This window comes from Candoia aspera, chromosome 1, assembly GCF_035149785.1.
Source record: "Candoia aspera isolate rCanAsp1 chromosome 1, rCanAsp1.hap2, whole genome shotgun sequence".
Classification (NCBI taxonomy): Eukaryota; Metazoa; Chordata; class Lepidosauria; order Squamata; family Boidae; genus Candoia; species Candoia aspera.
Genome location: NC_086153.1, coordinates 343,810,042 through 343,834,760, shown reverse-complemented (window position 1 = coordinate 343,834,760; position 24,719 = coordinate 343,810,042). Strand labels below are relative to the sequence as shown.

General features: G+C 43.2%; 1 protein-coding gene across 1 annotated transcript in view; it reads right to left on the bottom strand.

Annotated features, from left to right (window-relative positions):
• Positions 1-22,299, bottom strand: part of LOC134487790 (bone morphogenetic protein receptor type-1B-like) — a 65,449-nt gene extending 43,150 nt beyond the window's left edge. Inside the window, exons 1-4 of the mRNA XM_063289848.1 lie at positions 22,245-22,299; positions 13,376-13,535; positions 2,145-2,253; positions 371-473 (exon numbers count right to left, since the gene is read on the bottom strand). Coding sequence (XP_063145918.1) covers positions 371-473; positions 2,145-2,253; positions 13,376-13,535; positions 22,245-22,299 — 427 coding nt within the window. The remainder of the gene's footprint in view (positions 1-370; positions 474-2,144; positions 2,254-13,375; positions 13,536-22,244) is intronic.
• Positions 22,300-24,719: the final 2,420 nt, after the last annotated feature.

The window sequence follows — 24,719 nt, the reverse complement described above, 5'->3', positions numbered from 1 at the left end:
CACGAAATGAAATTTCACATGCTTTTCAAGGAAAAACATGTTCTTAAAATGAAGCCATTTCTACTGAAAACAGTATGGATTACATAATGAATTATACATGTTGAAGCATATCAACCAATTGCCTAGCTAAACAGAAACAAGGATCAAAGACACTCACTCCTGCGTTTTAAGGCTATACAACAGATAGGTTTTCTTGATTTTGCAGGACCAAACTGTTTAGGAAACCATCTTAGATACATTTAGGCTGAATGAAAAAGAGCAGCATACAAAATCTTTACCGTTTACTATCACTGTCAATGAAAAACTTCCACAGTTTTAAAAAAAGAAAATTAGATACGGACTAGAAACTAGGATTGGTTTCCCTTCTTACCTTGATCTTCTAGTGGTGGCAGAGTAGGGTGAAGATCTTTATTGCAGAAATCCTGATCTCTGCAGCATGAAATTAATCTCCTTCGTTGAAACCGTGGAGTGCCCTGTAATAGTTATATGTAACTTTTATATAAAACAGCTATAAAACAGCACATTACATATTTAAACTATAAGGAGGGACATAAAGAAAATGTGTGTACATGCAAACAGTTCAAGGTTTGCATTTAAAAAAATAAATAAGAGTGCAACTATTTCAACATAGATGTAACCTATAATTCAGGTTGCTTATCTTTACCAAGCCTCTTTTGATTCTTTTTATGTTTGTAGTTTATTTATTTATTTATCAAATTTATCACCGCCCATCTCCTCCACAAGGAGGGACTCTGGGCAGTTCACAATAAAACATTCAACCACAATATAATATACAATAATATACAACAATATCAATGACAAAAAAATATAAATATATTAAAATATAATAAAATCCAGATGGCTAAAATATTCTCTCTATCCGCAAGCAAACAGGGCAATTCTATGGAGCGAACCATCCCCAAGAACTATTCTCTTTCCTGCCCCAGGCATGTTGGCAGAGCCGGGTTTTTAATTTGTTTCGGAAGTCCAAGAGCGAGGGGACCTGCCTCAACTCCAGAGGGAGAACGTTCCAAAGGGCAGGTGCTATTGCAGTTTAATTCCAATTTACTTAATTTACTTATGAGAAAAAGTAAAAAACACATTAGGATTTGCATATCTTTGAGTCAGATGGAAATAAAATATGCATTAAATACCATTGGCCCCAATTTAGCTGAAACCTCGTTAGTGACAATAGCTATGAATAGCTCTCAGCTTGTGAAAGGGCTACCAATGAAGAAGGTCCACAGTTCAGTGGCAGAGCAGATGTTTTGCACGTCTAATCCTTGATATCTTCAGGCGGTGTTAAGAAAGCCCATCTGAGCTACTACTGTGGTTTCAGTCTCAGCCGATAAAACAGATTCTGATCTTCCTGGGTCATCTTCCTGAGCAAGCTGAGCTAACCTGGTACTTACGGGCATCCGTAACTCTTGCTAGACCTTGTTTTCAAGCTTTAAGAAGTATACAGTGTTGTACTAAAGCACACACAGTATATACGAGGCATTTGTATTTGCGATCAAGTGATAAGCAACGTGAACTACCTCTCCTGCAAAACCTGCGCCGCCTCTGTCACTCGGAACGAACCTACCAGGTGGGACGGACAGAAAATGTAACCCTGCAGCAACTCTTGCAATGGGGAGGATGCAGCAGGGAGCGCCAGGACAGGCGGGGCCAGACAGACATGAACAGCCCCTGGATCAGGTCCATTCCTGACCATTTTGTGTTTCTCTCTGATCTAGAACATTCAGGTTGTCATCTTAAACACCTTATGAAGAAGTTTTGAAGAATACAGTGGAATTTATTTCTGAGCACTTGAGATAGGATGGGACAAGCGTTTAAAACCAGCAATCAGAACCACATGTTTAACAGTAATGGGGCAAAGCAGGAGATTCAATATTCGGCTTTCTTAACAGCTACTACTCCTACAATTCTGATCCAGCCCTTTCTTAGTGTTATTGATCAAACACAACAGGCAACTTCTGCTGTTTGTATTAATGGCAATTATATTTACAGTTAGGCCCATACGTTGGCTTCTTCGCAGAAGATAAAAAGACCCTTTAAAGAAATGTAGAACACTGGCATTTTAATTCCTGGCAATATTCAGACTGATTCTGAAAGTTCAGATTGAGTGCACGACGTCTTCTTACTCGACACTGGAAGCCAGCACCTTCCAAACCTATGCAGCCTGCGGTAAACGTCTGTCCTCCAGAGTCGTCGTCTTCCTCTTCCACCATTGCAAAACAGTAGCCATCCGTGCTGAACGCGCGAGAGAGAGAAAGGTATTTCATTTAGCCTGTAATACTCGTATTCTCATAGATGTCGTTCATAATTCACGGAGCATCTAAATTTGGAAATCATTAAGTTAAGGGCAGTAAAAATTTATTAATCCCAAACGGTATGCATGTTACATGGCTAGCTGTTTTTTTTGCAGAAACTCCCTCTTTCTCCAGAACTCTGGTACTTCTGGGGTTTAGGGGTTATTTTCCACTGATGTTTGCCTGGAAGAGAATAAGCAAGACTTGCGCAGCATGTATGGACTCTAATGCGCACCGCTGCACCCAATTATTTGACAAACAGCTATTATGAACTTCCTAATAGCGGCTCCCACTGCTTTGGGACTGCCAGGTAAAGGGATCAGAAAAAGGGTGGGGGACGCACGAGCCGGGTTTTGCTGTGCTTTGTTCACATCCTTCTTGACTATGGTTTAGCATGTTGCAAAAGCCAGCCAGTGTATCGGAGCAAGGGAATCAGCTTTCAAATCTCGACTGTGGGTTGTTGTTGTGGGGAAAACAGGAGGAAGGAGGAGCATTAGGTATGTTTGCTGCCTTGAGTTATTTATAAAAATAATAAAGGTGGGATAGAAAATAAAATAAAAATAAAATATTTATGCTATAGTTGATTGGAATGATTAATTTCAATGAGACAATTGTCCTTCTGATTACCAATATTATGTCATTATTGCCCAAACTGTAGAAGAAGAAATGACAGGAAGCACTGGCACTATCAGGTTTCACAGCAGACCCAACGATAAATCTCAGCTCTTCAAACTCTTAACTCTATTCAGAAACTTGCTTATGGCAAAAGCACAGACACACAACATAACCACATTAATTGCTTTAGTGAAGACAGTAAAGAAGCCATATACATACATACAGGTAATACACTTTCAGCAGTGCATAGAAATCAAAGCGTGTGCGCGTGCACACACACACACACACACACGTACTGTACAAAAATCCCCTTCTCACCCCTATGGGTGGTACGTGTCTTCCTCAACCCCGGGTCCTCTACCAGAGACCTGGGAGTTTGAGGCTTTTGTGCAGTATCTTAGCTGTTCCTAGCACTGCATCTTCTGGACAGAGAGCTCGGATGTTGCTCCTGGGATCTCTTGGAGCCTCTCCCAGCTTGGGGGTCACAGCTCCAAGTGCCCCTATCACCACTGGGACCACTTTGGCCTTCACTTTCCACATCCTCTCTAGTTCTTCCTTCAGGCCCTGGGACTTCTCCAGCTTCTCATACTCCTTCTTCCTGATGTTGCTCTCACTTGGCACCACTACATCTATCACCACCGCTGTCTTCTGGTCCTTGTCTACTACCATGATGTCCAGTTGATTGGCCAGTACCTGCCTGTCTGTCTGGATCTGGAAGTCCCGCAGGATCTTAGCCCTGTCATTCTCCACGACCCTCTGTGGAATCTCCCATCTGGACTTGGGAGGGTCCAGCCCATACACTGTGCAGATGTTCCTGTGCACAATGCCAGCTACTTGTACCTACCTTACCAGTAGGGATCCTTGGGCAAAGGCCCCCCAATGCTTTACCTGCCTACCTCAAAGATGAGAGTGACACAAACTAAGAGAGTCATGCCGGCTCGGGCGTCACCTGGATTAACGAGGTCCGCCTCAGGGCAAACTGACAATAAGTCAATACCATACATGGAGACAAGAGGACCTGGAAGTGATGGAAAGTTACTACAACCGTAGACCTAATGAGAGGGGATACGTATGTATGCACGTATGTATGCATGCATGTCTCTCTGTCTGTCTGTTAGTCACTGTTGCAAGGTTTAAATTATAGGCCTTTTCCTCCCCTGCTTTCAAGTCAATGTAAACTTGGATGCTCCCTTCTGAGCCTTGAGGTCGAAAAGCACCTGCTTGAAGTTTACATAGCACTTGCTTCCTCTGGGAAACACTGGTAACTACTTCATCAACTTTATCCCTTACACCCAGGAAAAGATTGAAATTCATTCATTGAAGTGATATATTGCATTACAGTGAGAACTCAGTTTCTCAGACCTTGATACAACAGGCCTTGCATACAACAGATCAAGTTTCTGTGATGGTTACAGCATTCCCATAATGATACTATTACACAACACGTTAATTTACACTGCCCATGTCACACATGACATACATTGAGAAATATGTATTTCACGTCATTTAGAGTAAGATGCTAGTATGCAAATGAGGAAAATCACAGTGATGATGTAGTTTAATATTTAATTGACACTCTTCCCATTAGTCAATTAAAATAAAATTATACTGTATTTTATTTATTCACATGGCGCCTGCCTTCCATTCATAGCAATGAACAAGGGCAATTGAGAAACACAGGAATAATTAATAGCAATTAACTTTTTTTTAAAAAATGAAAATATGGTACTAACATGCTAGAACATCTTCTGGATAGAGGATGAGCTATAAATATATACCATTTACTATAAAGTAAATAATAAATGACCAAATGTTTGGTAATAACATTCTGAAAATGACCTGAGAAATGGGTACTGAAAAAGCTTTCGTAATATCAGAACAGACAGCACAAAAAGAGGAAGGCGTGCTGATCATCCAGTGACGGCTAGGCACTTTGGGCTGCCTGACTTAAATGCAAATGACGTTGCAGTAAACATGAGAGACAGTATGGTGTAGTGGTTAAGGTATCAGGAACCAGGAGGCTGAGTTCTAGTCCCACCTAAGGCACAAGGATAGCTGGGTGACCTTGGGCCAACCACTCTCTCTCAGCCCTAGGAAGGAGGCAAGGGCAAACACTTCTGAAGTCTTGCCAAGAAAACTGCAGAGATGGATCCAGGCAGCCACCAGGAGTCAACACTGACTCGAAGGCACCAAAAAAAAAAGAGGAAAAAGTTACGGTCAGAGTAAGATAAATTATTCCATAAAATAAAGCATACTATTTTCTCTCTTACCCCTCAGTTGGATACCAAGGTTAGATATATCTCCCAAAAATGTACTGGGAGGCTTGGGAGATCCTTGGATCGGTATGGAAGTGGCTGCTGGAGGAAGGAATTAGTAAAATCAACTCCACCTTCAAGTGGGTATTTTATGATGGCTCTATTCTGTAAATGGAAGAAGGGTTTCCATTTGCAGAACTGCAACTCTGGATCCAAGCCACAATGATTTTGTTACCAAAAAAAAAATTGCAGTGCCCCACAAGCATAGCCGTGTGCAAATCTCAATGAATTCAGTAAGATAAGATTTCTAAATAAGCATGCAGATACCCTGTAAGAGTACAAGCCATTATTAATTAGACTGATTTTAATCAACTGATTTTAAATTAATGTTCCAAAATATTAAGAAAATAGATTTAATGTATTTATTTTCTAACTTGTGGACTAAGCAAAAATCTTAATTATTTTAACAAATAAAATACACATTTGTAGCCAAAAAGAACTTTCATATTACAGTAATCAAGTACATAATCCAAACATTTATTGTTGTTGTTGTTTATTCGTTTAGTCGCTTCCGACTCTTCGTGACTTCATGGACCAGCCCACGCCAGAGCTTCCTGTCGGTCGTCAACACCCCCAGCTCCCCCAGGGACGAGTCCGTCACCTCTAGAATATCATCCATCCATCTTGCCCTTGGTCGGCCCCTCTTCCTTTTGCCTTCCACTCTCCCTAGCATCAGCATCTTCTCCAGGGTGTCCCGTCTTCTCATTATGTGGCCAAAGTATTTCAGTTTTGCCTTTAATATCATTCCCTCAAGTGAGCAGTCTGGCTTTATTTCCTGGAGGATGGACTGGTTGGATCTTCTTGCAGTCCAAGGCACTCTCAGAATTTTCCTCCAACACCACAGTTCAAAAGCATCGATCTTCCTTCGCTCAGCCTTCCTTATGGTCCAGCTCTCGCAGCCATATGTTACTACAGGGAACACCATTGCTTTAACTATGCGGGCCTTTGTTGTCAGTGTGATGTCTCTGCTCTTAACTATTTTATCGAGATTTGTCATTGCTCTTCTTCCAAGGATTAAGCGCCTTCTGATTTCCTGACTGCAGTCAGCATCTGCAGTAATCTTTGCACCTAGGAATACAAAGTCTTTCACTGCTTCTACATTTTCTCCCTCTATTTGCCAGTTATCAATCAAGCTGGTTGCCATAATCTTGGTTTTTTTGAGGTTTAGCTGCAAACCAGCTTTTGCACTTTCTTCTTTCACCTTCATCATTAGGCTCCTCAGTTCCTCTTCACTTTCAGCCATCAAAGTGGTATCATCTGCATATCTGAGATTGTTAATGTTTCTTCCAGAGATTTTAACTCCAGCCTTGGATTCCTCAAGGCCAGCTTGTCGCATGATGTGTTCTGCATACAAGTTGAATAGGTAGGGTGAGAGTATACAGCCCTGCCGTACTCCTTTCCCAATCTTAAACCAGTCTGTTGTTCCGTGGTCTGTTCTTACTGTTGCTACTTGGTCGTTATACAGATTCTTCAGGAGGCATACAAGATGACTTGGTATCCCCATACCACTAAGAACTTGCCACAATTGGTTATGGTCCACACAGTCAAAGGCTTTAGAATAGTCAATAAAACAGAAATAGATGTTTTTCTGAAACTCCCTGGCTTTTTCCATTATCCAGCGGATATTGGCAATTTGGTCTCTAGTTCCTCTGCCTTTTCTAAACCCAGCTTGTACGTCTGGCAATTCTCGCTCCATGAACTGCTGAAGTCTACCTTGCAGGATCTTGAGCATTTATTATAAGCCTATTATTAAACAGTTATACATTGTGTGGAAGAAAAATTATGAAACTACATATTCAGTAAGGTGACTGGACAAGATTAACGTTACTATGGTATGGACATGATTTGGATTCCCTGTCTAGCCCTCTGCAGTGTGACCACAGGAGATTAGAACATTAACTCTTAAACCCCAGGGTTCTATAGGACAAGTTTATAATCATGGATAGGCTGATATTAAACCGTAATTTCTGATCATGGGAGGTTTCTTTAGACAAACTAAAAATTAAGAATTCTGATTGGGTTGACTTGAAAAGCTCTACAGCAAGAAGACCAGAATTGAATGTTGCTGTACTAAGAGTGACCAAGTCATGGCTTGACCATGTATACAACAAAGACTTGAGAGGTTTTTTAAATTAAACTAACTGAAACTAGAAGAGAATTTACGTATTTCCATTTATTCCATCTTTATAACAAGTGTTTACAATGTCCATCCTTAAAACGCATGCCTCAAAGACAACTGCCTAAGGCTGCCTTGTCAGCACAGATGATCCAGGCAAAGATCTTTCATTTTACGAAGACTTTGAAGTATTTGAGTATTTTTTTCTGAAGTTTTCTTCATGAGTCTTTACAGTTTCTTGTTGCATTTTACCTGTTTTAGCAAAAGTAATGGGTATCCTTTTGGGGAGCCAAAAGTGGGCTGTACAATTATGCAAACTATAATGGAGCTCTGATATTCATTTTTTAAATGCATTTTTGGTGGAAGACTTTTTCAATTCATTTTAAGCTTACTGTATGTCTTATACTACTATTTCTGTGTCTTTCCTGCTTCAAAGTGTGAAGAAACAGAATCATAACAGAATGTTATGACTGTCCTGGAATCCAGGATGAAAGGTAGCATATGGGTTATTCAACAACATTAGCAAAAGGTTTTACTGAGCCAGCTCAGATGTTAATCAGCGATCACTGAGTGGGAAACAAATAAATACCCACCCCAGCACTTTCTCTCCTCAGGAGCCCAACTTATTAAACCATGGTGTTCTATAAGGTCAAAATAAGGAAACTTGAGATTTAAAAGTTTTCAACAATCCACAATGTGAAAACAGGATAAGATACAAAGAATAAGCAAAAGAAGAGAAACTTAATCATGACTTACAGATGAACTCAAATATGCCTGATTTTTTTTAAAAGTCATATTTTAGCATTGACATATACGTGTTCATACACCTACACATGCAATCAACTGAATCCAATTATTTATAATAATAATTATTATTTAATAATTGAGTGTGTAGGTGTATGAACACATATATATCAATGCTAATATATACCCTACAGCCTTGCATGGAATAATTAATAAAGCAAAAATGTGGTGTGCGATGTTCTATTATCAAGAGTGATTTTTTATAGCCAAAGTAAACATCTGAAAAAAATAATAATCATATAGCATGTAACAGAAATACTGACAGACCCTGAAAATAGACGGCAATGTTTTAATAAAAGGGGATGATTTCAACTGATGTGTTTACTAAATGTCAAAAAAAGGACACAGCCCAGAAGCTGCTTAAGCAGGTATCATTGATGGAGTTTTTAAACATTAATAAAAGAACTCCAAGCAGCAAACAGCAATTTTGCAGAGTAGAAGCGTGAACCAAAAAAGGAACTTGCACATTCAGCTTAATTAAGTTCAGAAATAAATTCAGTCTTCACACTGTAGTTAGATGAAGAAAAATAGAGATAGCTTACTTTTATTCAATAGATCTGGATACAGGTAGGTTCATGGTAGAAAGCACTCAGCCCCGGTCAGCAGACCTTCGGAGGCCCCGGGTCTCACCTCCACGTCAGGTCAGGTGGTAGTATGGCCCCCCTTGTCTGGGACCTCCTCACAGACGAGAGGGCCAACCCGGCACGTATTACCGAGACCTGGCTGGGTTCAGGGAAGTGTTCCCCTAACCCCAGCCCAGCTGGGTTTTGGGGGTGGCATCAGCTTAGACACCACCGCGGGGGGGGGGGGGCGGTTGTCATCGGGGAGCCTCCAGGGGCACTGCTGCTCCACACGATGCCGGATGGGAGGCCCTGTTCCTGAATCTGTTGTTCCTGTACCAGCCTCCCTGCTGTGTGGCAACCCCCCGGCCTGAGCGCCTTGACTCCGTCTCAGGGTTGGCAGTGGAGTTCCCCAGACTTAAGGCCTTGGGGGTCTTCAAGCTGCCTTCCCTGGAGGCGGGGCCTGAGGTGGCTCAGGAGTGCATGGCCACCATGACAGCCAAGGGCCTATCCCAGGTCATCCAGGGCCTGACACGAGACAGCAGTCACGCCCTGGATCTGGTTTTCTGTCTGGAGCAGGGGCATTGTGATCTGCCACCGAGGGAGCATTCAGTGTCTCCCCTGTGATGGTCAGATCATGCCCTGGTAGCCATGAGATCCTGCCATGCCCTGGTAGCCATGAGATTCTACAACCGTTGCAGCGTTCCACGGTCACACAATCACCAGTTGCGCGCTTCACCGCCGGCTTCCGACAAGCAGAGTCAATGGAGAAGCCGGCAGTAAAAAGACTGTGGGTGATTCACTTAACAACCGCAGCAGAAGTGAGATCATAAATCTGTCATGATGTCTCACTTAACAACTGCATTGCTTAGCGACAGAGTTGCTGGTCTCAACTGTGGTCGTTAAGCGAGGACTACCTGTAGAAGCAAGTTGTGGCAAGTTCTTAGCGGTATGGGGATACCAAGACATCTTGTCTGCCTCCTGAAGAATCTGTGTAACAACCAAGTAGCAACGGTAAGAACAGACCACGGAACAACGGACTGGTTTAAGATTGGGAAAGGAGTATGGCAGGGCTGTATACTCTCACCCTACCTATTCAACTTGTACGCAGAACACATCATGCGACAAGCTGGGCTTGAGGAATCCAAGGCTGGAGTTAAAATTGCTGGAAGAAACATTAACAATCTCAGATATGCAGATGATACCACTTTGATGGCTGAAAGCGAAGAGGAACTGAGGATCCTTATGACGAAGGTGAAAGAAGAAAGTGCAAAAGCTGGCTTGAAGCTAAACCTCAAAAAAACCAAGATTATGGCAACCAGCTTGATTGATAACTGGCAAATAGGGGGAGAAAATGTAGAAGCAGTGAAAGACTTTGTATTTCTAGGTACGAAGATTACTGCAGATGCTGACTGCAGACAGGAAATCAGAAGACGCTTAATCCTTGGGAGAAGAGCAATGACAAATCTCAATAAAATAGTTAAGAGCAGAGACGTCACACTGACAACAAAGGTCCGCATAGTTAAAGCAATGGTGTTCCCCGTAGTAACATATGGCTGCGAGAGCTGGACCATAAGGAAGGCTGAGTGAAGGAAGATAGATGCTTTTGAACTGTGGTGTTGGAGGAAAATCCTGAGAGTGCCTTGGACTGCAAGAAGATCAAACCAGTCCATCCTCCAGGAAATCAAGCCAGACTGCTCACTTGAGGGAATGACATTAAAGGCAAAACTGAAATACTTTGGCCACATAATGAGAAGACAGGACACCCTGGAGAAGATGCTGATGCTAGGGAGAGTGGAGGGCAAAAGGAAGAGGGGCCGACCAAGGGCAAGGTGGATGGATGATATTCTAGAGGTGACGGACCCGTCCCTGGGGGAGCTGGGGATGCTGACGACCGACAGGAAGCTCTGGCGTGGGCTGGTCCATGAAGTCACGGAGAGTCGGAAGTGACTGAACGAATAAACAACCACCTGTAGAAGCAAGACAATTTAATGCCAGGCTTTTTATATTTAGATTTCTTTTAAAAACGGATAGCGACTAAAACATTTTTGACAGAAATAATTAATACAACTGCTCTTTTTCACAATTAGGATAAAACTTGCCAAATTTTAAAACTGACAGGCATCCTTTTTTTCTGCTCAACAGTGCCTTTATAATTACCGGGATGCTTAAAAGTTTCCTAAATTCCCTCTCCTGTCAATTATTTAATGGACATTTTTTTATAAAGTTATTGTAGAGCTGCTTCATGAGGAAAAGGACACTTAACTGTAGGAGGGCAGTTGCTGGCTATCTTTTTATAACACCATCACATTTGGGCTTAAAGAAGATGTCTCAAATTCAGCACCTCAGAGAAGTGTTGTTGTTGTAAACATTCACTTGGCTGGAATTGTTCATAATGCAGTGCTTTTAAAGAGATGTGTGAGTGCTTGGAAAACATCCAAGTTTTATTACAGAAAGGCTTTCCTAAAGGACTAACAAATAAATGTGTGTTTGGAAGTTCCCAGGTGCAGGACGTTTACATGGTGATGGTTAGTGTTCAAAAGGCTGAAGGTTGACGTAACCTTTGCAACCCCAGGTTTAGGAGACCCTTTCAATAGCTTTCACTTCCCCCAGAAAAAGGTCCTTGTCAATCAATCCATCCTGCAGACCCCTGTGCACTCAGCCATTTCCTCCTGCAGGCAGGCTGACAGCGTTTACATATCCTTTTGGTGATGTACGTTAACAATGAGACCCAATGCCACAGCCTTGAAAAGGGTCCAGAGCCTGCGGGTTTCCTTCTGAGCCCAAACTAAATGCTTTAAACAAATCTCCTCCCTCTTCTTGTGAAATTTTCCACACAGGGTACAAATTGCCAGCTGTCGATTTTGTGGCACTTGGACAGACAGGGAGGTGCATTCTGCAGTTAGATGTTTCACCTTTGCATCCTTCAAAGTGCACCCTGATCTGTGTGAAGTGGCACAAAAGGAACAGCTAAAGTTACACTTTCTAGGACACGAAGACTGGAAACTTCTTAGAGAGCTAGAAGCAGCAGGGAACACTTCTTTAAAAGTTGCTTAAAATTTATAATGTTTATAACATCAATTGTCACATTCACCAATACAGGCACCCTAATGTGTTCTGAACGGCCTGGGTGTGTTTACATGTGCGAACATATATTCTGTAAAAGAAGAGCCAAATCTTGTAAGTTTTAAATACTGTCTGTATAGAATATTCAATAAACTGGATTTACAAACTATGAAGTTTATTCCTTGATTTAATTCTAATAATGGATTTTTTTAACCCAAAGAATTAGGTGTTTTTTTTATAAAGTAACACAAGGCAGCAATTCTACTGTTAAGAAAGAAGGAAGGACTTGAAAGCCATTTAAACCATCATCTTAACTGAGTGAAAAACACTGATAATTGTATGCATCTAAGATGTCCCTGTACATTTTCTGGATCTTCAGAAACGTAAAAAGCATCATTTTATTTATTTATTTACTATCCCACCTTTATTATTTTTATAAATAACTCAAGGGGGCGAACATCCCTAATGCTCCCTCCTCCTCCTGTTTTCCCCACAACAGCAACCCTGTGAGGTGGGCTGGGCTGAGAGAGAGGGACTGGCCCAGGGTCACCCAGCCGGCTTTCATGGCTAAGGCGGGACCAGAACTCACAGCCTCCTGGTTTCTAGCCCGCTGCCTTAACCACTAGACCAAACTGGCTCTCCATTATCCAGAGAGAACACACCAGATTTCATGGACACTTCGCATCCTTACTCTATCAAGAACCATTCTCTTACAAGCAGGGTAGGCTGTATGTACGGCTTGGGTCTGTCTATGAAATAAATAAGAAGCACTGATAAACCGTGCCTATAGCTTGTAGGAAAATGTGTTCGCACGAAACAAATACGCTCAGTAATATTTTGTCTTGGATCAATCATTATTAATTCCAAACACCAAATACCAAGTTAGGAATCAGCACCACTGAATACATTTATCTTCTTTTTTCCTGCCATTATTATAATAATATTGCCCCATATCCAATGTCGTTCTTTGGCAGAGAGAAATTATCACCAGTCTAATACCAAGGGAACAATGACAAATAAACTCAATTTGTGACCTCCTTGGCCTAAGGAGCTACTATTTGATGCCAAAAATAGTCCACTGCGTGTTTGTGTGTAGTTCAGGCTCGAGCAGGGCTGTGGGGGAAGGAAACAGAATACGAAACTTTTCTGACCTTGGCCCAGCTGCCCCAGCATTTGATGGGTGCAGCCGTCCAACAGCACCTGCATGACCCTGAGCAGGAACAGACCGGCCTCAGAAGACTCGTCGGCTTAACACCAGCGTACAAGTAAAGAAAGATATGGAATGCCCGAGCAGGAAAATGAACTAAGGGGGAAAAAGAGGAACCGCCACCAAAGAGACAAGCCGAGGAGGAGCACAAGTGAGGCAGCCCTGCAACGCCTTTTCCCTTTCCCTAGCAACCGATATTTACTTTTCTAAAGCCTCAGATTTACTGGGGTAGCATCGTCCACCACCATCCCATTCACAGACGGATTTCTCGTTATTCTGTTACTCTACGAAAAGCGCTTAAGTCAAAGGACACTGAATGGACATGACGCCAGTGTAGCAACTTATGTAAAATACACACTGTGTGAAGATTTCCCACCAACCTGCAGTTGCTGTTTTCTGAATCGTCAGGACAGTAGTCTTGACAGTGACACCACAGCTTCTTCTGGGGAGGAGCAGCTGCTGTGCTCCCCCCATCTTCCTTCCTGGCATCGGTGTCCCCCTTCCCATAATTCCTCAAGGGCCTGCTGTCCAGGAAGTCTGCTGCACAGGAAGCAAATAAAGGTAAGTAAGGCTAAGGATTTTGGGTCTGCAGTCCACACGGTTCCGGAGGATGTCAAGATTTGGGTCATAAAGGACTCAAACAGACAAATGACAGATGTACTCACTGATGAAACAGTTTTGGAACCTTTCCTAATTCATAGCAACGTAAGTATTTTAAGTCTACGTTTTCTTTAATATTCAATACATAAACATCTACCACCCATCATTCCAGATTATGTATCTGTATTTGGTAAACATTCCTATTACAGGTCCCGCCCCACTTTTGAATCTGGGATCCTTGATATTTATGATGTTAAGGGCTTTTCCATGCAGCACCGTTTCCACTGCCCAAAGTTTTGAAGCTGAGCGCAGAGGTATTTTCAGCTACTATACATAGAACTCAAAATCTATATGCCGCAGGAAAGGGAACTAAATTTAAATGCTTATTCCCTCCAACAGACTATCTGATCAGCTGCTGCGAAGGGGAAGCTGCAAAGCTCCCAGTCTGCATTTCAGAGCCTATGGCTATCTCTGCAAGGACAGCGTTCTGACCATTCTGCAACCAGGAACTGCAGTATGACCTACCAAACTAGAGTAGAAACTATCAAGCAACATTAAACATAAAGCAGACGAACATACCATTTTTTCTAGACTGAAGGTGGTGGTTGACTGCATATATTAATACTCTCCAAACACAAGTATCTTAAATGTAAAGTACAGGTAGTCCTAGTTTAGCAACAGCCTTGTTTAGTGACCATTCACAGTTACGATGGTGACAAAAAAGTTCATGACCAATCCTCCTATCTATGTTTAAGAACTGCAGTACTCAGTTTCCAATACTAGCAGCTTCCAGGCACTACAGCAGATGCAGAAAAGGATTTTACTGGAAAGAAGTACGCAGGTCTGATACAAAGCTGCGAATGCCAATTCGCGCCTTTTTCTCTAATTAAAATGTTCCACTGCCCATGCAATCCCAGCCCCCCCCCCCCCGTCTCAATTCCACCTGCTCCAGATGTCTCCAAACAGCTCGACCTTGGCTTCTTGCTTTTTCCCAAACAAACCCTAAGTGCCCTTCCGGAATGCTCCCCCTCCCATCCAGTTCACAGCCAGTCTTGACACACCTTGATACGTAAGGCAGGAGAACACAATCAGACGCGCTGCGTTCGCCTGATTGTGGATCCTGACATGACGACCTTTGCAGGTCTGTAAAGCAAAGGAAAGCTGAACTGATTGTAAGCACAGTCTCAGTTTCACTTAGCAATCACTTCACTTAAGGACCAAGCTGCCAATCCCAACTGTGGTCACCAGATGAGGACTACCTGTACTGGCCTGTCCATTTTTAGCCTTCCTCCAAACAGCTAGTTAGAAAACTAATTCTTGGCTGGCAGTGAAATGTTTTGCTTCCAATGCAGCCTTTAGACAGAAACTTTCTAAATATTTCAGCATATTCCATGCTAGGAATTTTTCCCCCAGAGTCTCACATCAATGCATTGTAACAGATGATTTTTTTTTATTTTGTTAGCACAGCAGAGTACAGAATATATTAATAATTACAAATCTGAGATCTGAAGTTATTTTATACATTGAAAATGTATTTACTTAACAAATTTACACGTTGTCTTAACCAGAAAGTAACTCTAGGTGGCTTACACATTAGGACAGGCTGCTTTCTTATTAGGATAAGTTACTTCAGTCTGTAAGGAAAAGCCATAATTTGGCTCCAGTGCTTCTTTTAGAAAACCACTCTCACACAATACCCCTCAATGAATTATTTTTTGCATTAGGATATTTTAAATTCCAACCTATAAAGAGCAATTTAAAATCAACAGATGTTCACTTTTTGGGTCAGTGCAATGGAGCCTTTTAAAACTAAATCTCAATTTTCAGCAAATAAGCACAAAGCTGGGATTGTGACTAACATTGTCTTCCCAGTTGGCTTGGCCTCTTTGATTATGACTGACAGCTTTCAATCTTCTTGGTGCCAGGCAATACATGCCAAACTGCAATTATATGGCTTTTCAGGGGCAGCCATTATCTTGTTGGGCTATGAACGCGCACTAGCTGATCTCAAACAAAGGGCCATTGATTTAGAGCTACAATCAGATTTATCAGTTTTATCTAAAAACATTTTTTTGGAGGGGCCGTTCTGCACATTTTCTCCAACCAGCTAGGTATCTTAGCTGCATAACGATTCCAGAATTTAGAAGGGCCTTATCTTTGGCTAGATTCAGTGCCTGTCCAACAGCTGTTATCGGAGGGACGTATCAAAATGTTCCTTTCGATCAAAGATTATGCCCATGTGGCAGAGGAGTAATTGAAATGATGGAAGATGTCATTTTATACTGTCCCCTCTATGCAGATGCTCGTCAGAAATTATTACCTCAATTTTTTTACTAAACATCCAGGTTGTTTGGATTTTTTTATCTCAAGCTGTTTCTATCAGACCAATCTGATTTTACTTCACTGACCATAGCTAAATATTGCTCTATAATTTGTACAGCATGCCACAATATTTCTTCTAATTTTTCTTAGAATTTTAAGTGTTTTTTCTTTTATTCTAATTAGATGTGAATCTTCTGGTTTAATTGCTGGTCTATGGCCAAATAAAAATTGATTTGATTTGACAATATAAGCTAGCATAGCTTTACATTCTCATAGTGTTTTACAAATTCTAGTATTACTTATGTCCTTTTGTACTTATTTGCCCTAGTTATTTATAGTATTTAGATTATTCATTGTAAAATTAATTGTAATTCTATAGGATTCTTTTGTTTTTTAATACTTGCACTCTGTAATTTTACCTTAGTAATTTCATCTTTACCTTATTTTATGCTAACAATATGACTTTTTATTTGTATTTCTATTTTAGCATAATTGTTGTTACTAGTGTTGGTATGACAGGTTGTTATGCAAGAAGCAATTCACAGACAGGCCAGGTAGCCTGGTTACCATGGTAGTTGAATACTTTCTTAAGTATCGGCAGGGTGAACAGGTCAGACTTAACTGTCCTCAGGTTTGGGTGTGAAAAAGATGACCATATAAGGAAAAGCTGCTGTTTGGGGAAATTGCCTGGGGAAGGAATTTGCCTGGGCTTGTTACAGTTTCCGTTTCCTTTCTGCTGCCTTCCTTCCAGTCACAGCTCTGCGCGTGTGAATGCATGAGCTTGTAAATATGTTTATGTAAGAAGCTTTTGAGCCTATCCAGGATATCTGGATATGAAACTATTTATGTTTTTATGCTTTCTGTAAATACACTTATTTTTATAGAAATGCCTGGTGTGTGTTTTTTCTGATCTCTCAGGCCAAACACTTTCCAGCGCTCTGCCACAACTAGTTGTATGCTGGTCTATGACCGAAATGAATTTGATTGATTGATTGATTGATTGACTAACATTGTTATTCATGGACAGAAGACTGACTTTTAAAAATATTCTAGGCAGAGGTTTCAGACATCTGGCAAAGTGAAATTAAAAATATTAAAAATTAATAGTAATAAAGAATAAAAATACCAGTGTCTGTTTTCAACTGCCATGTAGGTGTCTTTTTTAAAGATGTAACTATTTTTTCCCATTTTCTGAAGCTTACAGAAGAAGCTAATTCAATCTCATACATGGCTGTCACAGATGCACAACCACCAAAAACAAAACAGCAGCAAACATTTAGGAACCCGAACTAGTCAAAGCTAAGCACTTTTTTAAGTCCTATCGGTTTAAAGCAGAGATGTTTAATAGAAAGAACTGCAATCTATTATGGGACTCTCCCTTAGACTTTCTGCACTGCTGTATATAGCCACAGGTCCTATTCTAACAGCTCAGTTTCAATCCATTTATAAAATAGCATCAGGAAATGCTCCTTAGCAGTGCTGAATTTCACAAAGGCACCATCAACTGACTGATTTCATCTGAACAAACCAAACTGCATTCTAGAATGGGTGCTTTTATGGGAGTATCAACGTTTTTAAACTCCCTATTATTTTTCAGGCATCATAATGAAAAACTTTTACAGGATATTTTTAGCAACTAACCAGTGATGGAGCAGCAGCACTGAAAGGATAACAGATCATGTCTCTCAAACCACAGCCCAGACTACTGTCCAGAGAAGGATGATAAAAGCAGTTTTGCTGATAAGACTTTATTAGCAATGATCACGAACTCTGTGAAACACAGCCTGGGCACCCCTACACAGTCCCTTTCACTATACAATTGGAAAAGGTCTTTTGAAAGGCCGTTATTCAAAGTTTTTGAGGAACAGGCCCAAAATCTCTCAATAGGGCAAGTGGAATCCTAATAAGGAAGTAAGTAAAGTTCTCCTTGCATCTTTTTTTGGCTAGGAAAAGTCTTAATTACAATTCTACAGAACAAATACACGAAGAAAACAAAACAAGCTACAAAAGTAAAAACAGATGAGATTGAAAGTGTTCTTACTCTTTAGGAAGTGACTTCCAAGAGCAACGATATCGATCCGAAACTAGTAGAAACTGTGTAAGTACAATGTTGAGGTTGTCTTAAATACTTGACTTAAAATCCCAGTTAACAGGGAACCCTAATTTATTTGATTATTTATTTACTGAGTTTACTACATAGCCACCCTCTCACGAGTGACTCCAGGTGGTGCGTAATAAAAGCAACAAAACACTGCAAAGTGAAATACAAATAAAATACAACATAACATAACATAAAACAAATTGTGCAAACAATTTAGCAATTGGAACAACCATAGTGGGTAGGTTCACAAACCCTCCTTACCCAATGCCTGGGGGGGGGGGGAACAGATTATCAAAGCCTTGCGAAAGGCAGACGGACACTGCTTCAGAGACGGGGTCCGCACCTGTCGACTCTCATCGGGTGGGCAAAGGTAACTGGAGACGGGCAGTCCCGCAAATAAGCTGTGCGCCGCAGGTCTTCAAAGGTAGCAACCAGAACTCCAAATTGCACCTGGAAGTCCACTGAAATCCACTGCAGTTCACCAACTAGCAACGTGAGATGGGATCGCTGAGGTGCACCCATAATTACCCACAGCACGGCATTCTGGGCCAGCGGAAGCCTCCAGGGCAGTCCTCCATAGAGCACATTGCAGTAATCCGTACAAGAGGTGACCCGTGAAATGCATGGCTCTGATTACAATTACTTTTGAGTATTTAATAGCTCTGTTGAAGTAATCCTTAAAGGTTTAGACGAGATAAGAGGAATTATCATCTATAGTCCACCAACGATCCATATTAGTGTGGTTAAAATCTACTCCCAAGTTACATCTATACTCATCTAATACGAAAGCTTTTGTAATCACCAGCATGCCGTGGGGACATGCAAAACGAGAGAACCTAATAATCTTCTGATTAAAATAAATGGGATCTTCTGAAAAACATCTAAGGGTAACTTGGAAACAACTGAATGATTGGACAGATTAAGAAAACAATTTCAGAGCAACTAACACGTAGAATTTTCAACCTTTCTTTTCAAGAAGGTACAAGTGCGCTAGAATGTTCTTAATCTAAGGTGGTATTAATGAACATAAAATGCACAGCTTTAAATAAAATCATTACAACACTTTAATTATGCGTATATTAATTTGCTGTAATCCTCACAGTCTTGTGAAGTAGATGAACGTCAACACTGTAAATTACTACTCCCTAGAAACTAAAAGCTATATAGGCAATCCTTGTTTAACAAGGGGAATCGGCACCTGCAACTCTGTTGTTAGCCAACATAGTTGTAAGTCAAACAACCATGTGATTACGCCACTTAGCGACAGCACTTCCGGCCGTCCCAGTCGCCATAGTTAAACGAGGACCTCACGGGATTGCGACTTCCGACTCCCTGCCGGCCTCCTCGCTGACACTGCTTGTGGAAGCCAGCAGGGAACTCCACCAGTCGTGATCGGGGGAACACTGCAATAGCCATCGGTGTGAGGTCTGGTCGTAACTATCATTTCCTTCCTAAGTGGACTTCAAAATGTTGTTGTTGTTTTTTAAATAAGCACCTCTATTTCAATAGCTAAATTTTCATGAAGAACAAAATCTACATTACACCCACTGTATGTGGAAGGAAGTTTTTTAAATGGGGCAGTAGCCAGGGAATGGGTGTCAGGTTGCATAAAGCCATTTGCTGCAAATCCATTTGGCAGGGCTGGCCTCCCAGAGGACGTGGGCGAGGGGACTGTCGCAGGGGTTGGACTGGAAGGTTCTCAGCTGGGGGCCATATGGTCCTGGGGCCACAGGGTATTTCAAGGGGGCCACAAGTGAAAGACAGGGGCCACGACAGGTGCCAAGAGGGCCACCAAAAATCAAAGTGTGTTACACTGCAAATACTGTCCTGTTGATGTCAGAAAGTTACTGTCCCAAGGGTCACATTAATCAACTAATGAATTACGTTAAGAGTAAAATTTTGTATGTGGTTGTCTACTGTAAACGGCATTGCTAAAATTAGTACAAATAAAAATGTATGTTCTAGTTAGAAGACAAGTGCGTAAGTGCCAATCTTCTTCGCTGGTTATGGGACCTGGACAGGGAGGCCACAGGAGAAAAGCAAGGTCAGAAGGGGGTCACGGGTGAAAGAAGTTTGAGAAACACCGGGTTAGAGGACCAAGAATGGACCAAAAGAAGCGAGTAATCCATGCAAGGCTGAATTTATCTTCCACGAACAATTCCTTGGATGGTTTTATCCGCATGAGCACAGACAGTTCTTCCTCCCTGTGTGGGATTGTGCCTTGGATACCAGCAAAGCACCCGGAGAGACCCGGTGCGTAACCTGGGGGTCCTCCTGGACTCACGAGTCCTACTCGAAGAGCAGGTGGCAGCCGTGGCCAGGGGAGCCTCTGCACAGCTTCACGTTGTGTGCCAGCTACGCCCATTCCTGGACCAACAGGCCCTTCTCACAGTCACCCACAGCCTAGACACCTCCCGTTTGGGCTATTGTAATGCGCTGTACGTGGGGCTGCCCTTGAAAAGTATCCGGAAGGTTCAGTTGGTTCAAAATGCAGCGGCCTGCAGAGTTTTGCGCAAGCCTAGACATGCCCATGTGTCACCTCTTTTGTGGGAGCTGCACTGGTTGCCGATTTGGTTCCGGGTCCAATCCAAGGTGCTGGTTGTCACTCCTCGCAGTTCCTCCATATACCACGGGGCCCGATGAGGTCCACGGGTCGGGAGAGGTCGCATAGGCGCAATCCTGTCTAGAGTCTCGGTCACCCTCCTATCCCAGGCGGCAACCAAGGTCTCAGCAGGACTACGCAGCGGATCCTCAGCTATAACCCCCAGCTCCCTCTGAAACCCAGCCGGGTCCATCGGTCGCGGGGGTGACCGATCTGATAGGTCCCGCCTCCCTGCGGAGGGGGGCGGCCCTAGCGGAGCTCACAGCCACCCAGGCATGACCCGACCATGACCCAGGGGGATCAGAGATAGATCCACCAGTTCCAGATCACGTAAGCAACGCTCCGACAAGAACGCCAGATCAGGAGTGTGACCACTATCCCTAGTCGGGCCCTGGGTGGCTTGGGACAGGCCCACGGAACTCATGGCTTCCACGAACCGCCGAGCTACCTCCGATCCCACCCCAGGGAAGGCAGGTTGAAGTCTCCCAGAACCATGAGCCTGGGAAGCTCCACCACCAACCCCGCGGTGAGGTCAAGGAGCTCGGGCAGGGAGGCTGGTGCAGCGGCAGCAGTCCCAGCAGATCCCTAGAGCCCAGCCTGCAAAAGAGGGTCTCACAACCGGGCACTTGTGGAGCGGTGCCCCTGGTAGCCACCAGAGATTCTTGGATGACAACAGCAACACCCCCTCCCCTGCCCTGCAGTCTAGGCCGGTGCCACACTCGAAAACTGGCCGAGCACATTTCAGAGAGAGGAACGCCCCCTCCGGCCCCAGCCGTGTCTCGGTGACGCATGCCAGACCAGCCTTCTCCACGATGAGAAGATCAGCAATCAGAGGAGCCTTGTTGCAGACTGATCTGGCATTCAGGAGCAACAGCCGAAAACCCGGGGAATTGTAGATCTGCTGACCAGGCCACTGGGTTGAGCTCCGGGGGCAGCACGCGAGATTGGGACAAGGCAGCGAGGTTGCGCTCCCTGAAAACGATGCCCCCGTCTCCCACCGTATTTCCCCATACCCGACACCACTGAGATCTGCTCCCCCCCACCCCACAAGTCTCTCCATCCCCCATCCTCGAACCTCCCCTCTCGATCTGAAGAGAACCCCCTCCAAATGGCACAGATACAGCGCACACGCCACCAAGGGGCAAAGTAAGAACCCAGCAGGTGCTACAGCGCTGGCGCCCAGCCCCTGCAGGTCGGCGCCCACATCCCAACAAGCACAAGCGCCCCCTGCCTGGTCGCTCTCGCCCACCCAGCAGGGAGCCACTCCACCAACCCCCCGCCCCCGCCGGCTCTCACCCAGGGGAGAGGATCGACCACCCACCCTGCAGTTCCCATCCGCCACCCCACAGTCCCCGGATCGTCCCTCGGTAGCTTCACGGGGCAAGATCACGAGCTCTGCACACGCACCCAGCAGTCCAGGAGCAGCTTCCTCAAACCCAAGTGCGGCGCTTCTCATTAGCAGCACAGGGTGGCCACGCAGCCTCTTCAGCAGCCGGGAGCAGATGGCACTTCGCCAAATGCCGCCGCTGCCGGCCAATCACCACGCAGCACTGATTTTTGCAGCAAGAGCAAAGATGCCCAGCGCCCTCCCAGAGACACAGTGCGTAACATTCCATCTTCTTACCCTTCCTGCGAAAGGAGAGCAGCGCAAGGAGGGAAATGTAAAGTTGCCAGTTCATTGCAGCAGCAGCAGTGGCGGCGGCAGCTCGTTGTTCACACCTCCTCCTCTTCCTCTCCCTTCCTTAGTTCGCTGAGCACCCGTGTGCTCCCACCTCCCAGCAGTGCAGAGCTTTGCCAGTAGAGCCTACAGAAGAGAAGTGGAAAGACAAGCCTGTTACAAACTGCTTCTGTCACCAGGTACTCTGGAGGCCGTGGGGGCCTGGATGGGGCGCATCGCGCTCATGGTAAGGAAAATTCCCACAATAACGACTTTCTGGAAATACTATATATATACTTGATTCTATAAAGGTCATGCCAATTTTAAATTGAAAATTTGGAATAAACTAGACAAAGTGATAAATCGCATACGTACAGCTATTCCTCAAGTTGATCCTTTTTATTCTTGAACAGGTGTGATTTCGTCTGGAGATACCAGAAAACTGTTTTCTCAATCACCTTCCACAAGCCTGCGTCCCCGTCTTACAACATTTTTCATGTCGCAAAACTGATTCTATTACAGTTCTCAATGCATCTTGAATGTGTCTGCTTTGTTTCAAAACCACTTTGCCATTGTGGAAAGTCTGCAAGGTGTTTTTAATCAACCGCTGACATAGCATTTTGAAAGAGGAAAGGGGCAAGACATGCATAAGAGCTTGAAGCGTTCCTACATTTCAACTTACTTAGCAGCTTACTCTGCTAAACTTTAGTGACCTAAAGTTTAAGGCACATCATTGGGAGGAAATCTCATTTAAGCAGACAACATCTCTTATGGCAATAAGCTTCACATTTAAGGGATTTTAACCCTTTGCAAAATGACAATGCTGCTGCTGAACAAGATGCCTCTAGCAAAAATTATGCTACCGCCACGTGTGACTCCACCCTTTATCTGAGTAATACATACAGATGGTCCTGACGTGACACCACTGAACACCTTGCCTCCTTGGCAGGGAAAATGAGGTGGCTGAACTGTAAGAAGCTTAAGGAATTCTATGGGGAGGATCTGATTTCATTTCGTTTCGTTTCGTTTTGTTTTCGTAGTCCGGAGGCAATTAAGAAGCCAGACTGTATCCTGTTTCTAAATGAATACTTAGGGCCCTATGTTTGTTAACAGCAGCACAATTCAAAATAAATAAAGTGTGACACTACTGTAATTGTGCCAGATTTATAGGAAGACCTCTATGCCTTTAGAATTTTTCATTTGATGTAATCCATATCACATTATTCAATTATATATCGCTACCACAAATATTTTATTAAATTCTGTATGGGGGTTCATCAATAAAAGTCTTTAAAATTATATATAAATATCAATGGTGTAGCTATACCTTTCTATTTCTAATTATCCTATTATGTATTTTTTTGTATTGGAAAGCTCTGAACCCATTAACTAACAACATAAACCAAGCGCTGGATATTACTGCTCTTTCACGGAGATGGAAGCGACTACCTTATACGAAATTTTGCACAGGTTAATGATTCTCACCCTTTAAAAAAATGCTACCTTGTTTCCCAGAAAGGGCCAGAGTGGTGCAAAAGTCAGAGTGCTGGACCAGGAAAGGGAGACCCAGTTTCTAGCCGACCTCGAGCTGCAGAGGCTCACCGGATGACCCCGAGCCCGGCCTCCCTCGCAGGCTTATCGTCGTGGGGAATGCAGGAAAGGGGGCCTCACCTGTGCTGCCTTTTGCTCCTGAAGGTAGAGTAAGGTAAGAAAGAAAGTGGTCAGAAATTAGCAAGTGCAAAATATTTCAGGAAACATCCTGCCTTCTTAGATGCCAGTTGCCAAATGGATAACCATTAATTAAAAAAAAAAAGCATATATCCACAGACTTAGGTTTCCTGGCTTTGAATATGCATATCGAAAAGAGAAAAACCAATTGAAATGAGACTCTGTATATATAGAAAATTTATCTTTACCTGACATCATGTCTGCACTTAAGACACATTATGGTCTTAACATGGTTTGTTTGATTTGGCTTAAGGTTGTACAAACCCAACCAAGGGTGACTTATTCCATAAAGCATGATTCAACAAACCATGGCTTAACGTAGTATGAACCCAACAACGTGCCAAACATTGCACTTAAACTTTGTTTGCCTTATCTGAACGTACAACATTAGTAAAACATGGGAACTTTACCCACTTCAAATTTAAATCACTTTATTTCAATCAGTCAGTGACCAGAACACCCATGTTCTAAAAGGGGATTTAAAAATGGTTGACTCCCTATTTTATATGTAAACCTGGGTGTGGGGATGCCAGGATAGTTCCCCCCCACTCCCATGCCTGGTGCGGCACCCATGGAGAGCAAGCAGGGAAACCCAAGTCCCTCAGATGCTCCCTGCATCAGCCAAGCTCACAGCAGGGAGACCTTTCTTCGGGTTAACTTTGGAGAGGGAAGGAGAGTCCAGGACAGACTGAAGGCTTAAGAAAGCTTAAAGCT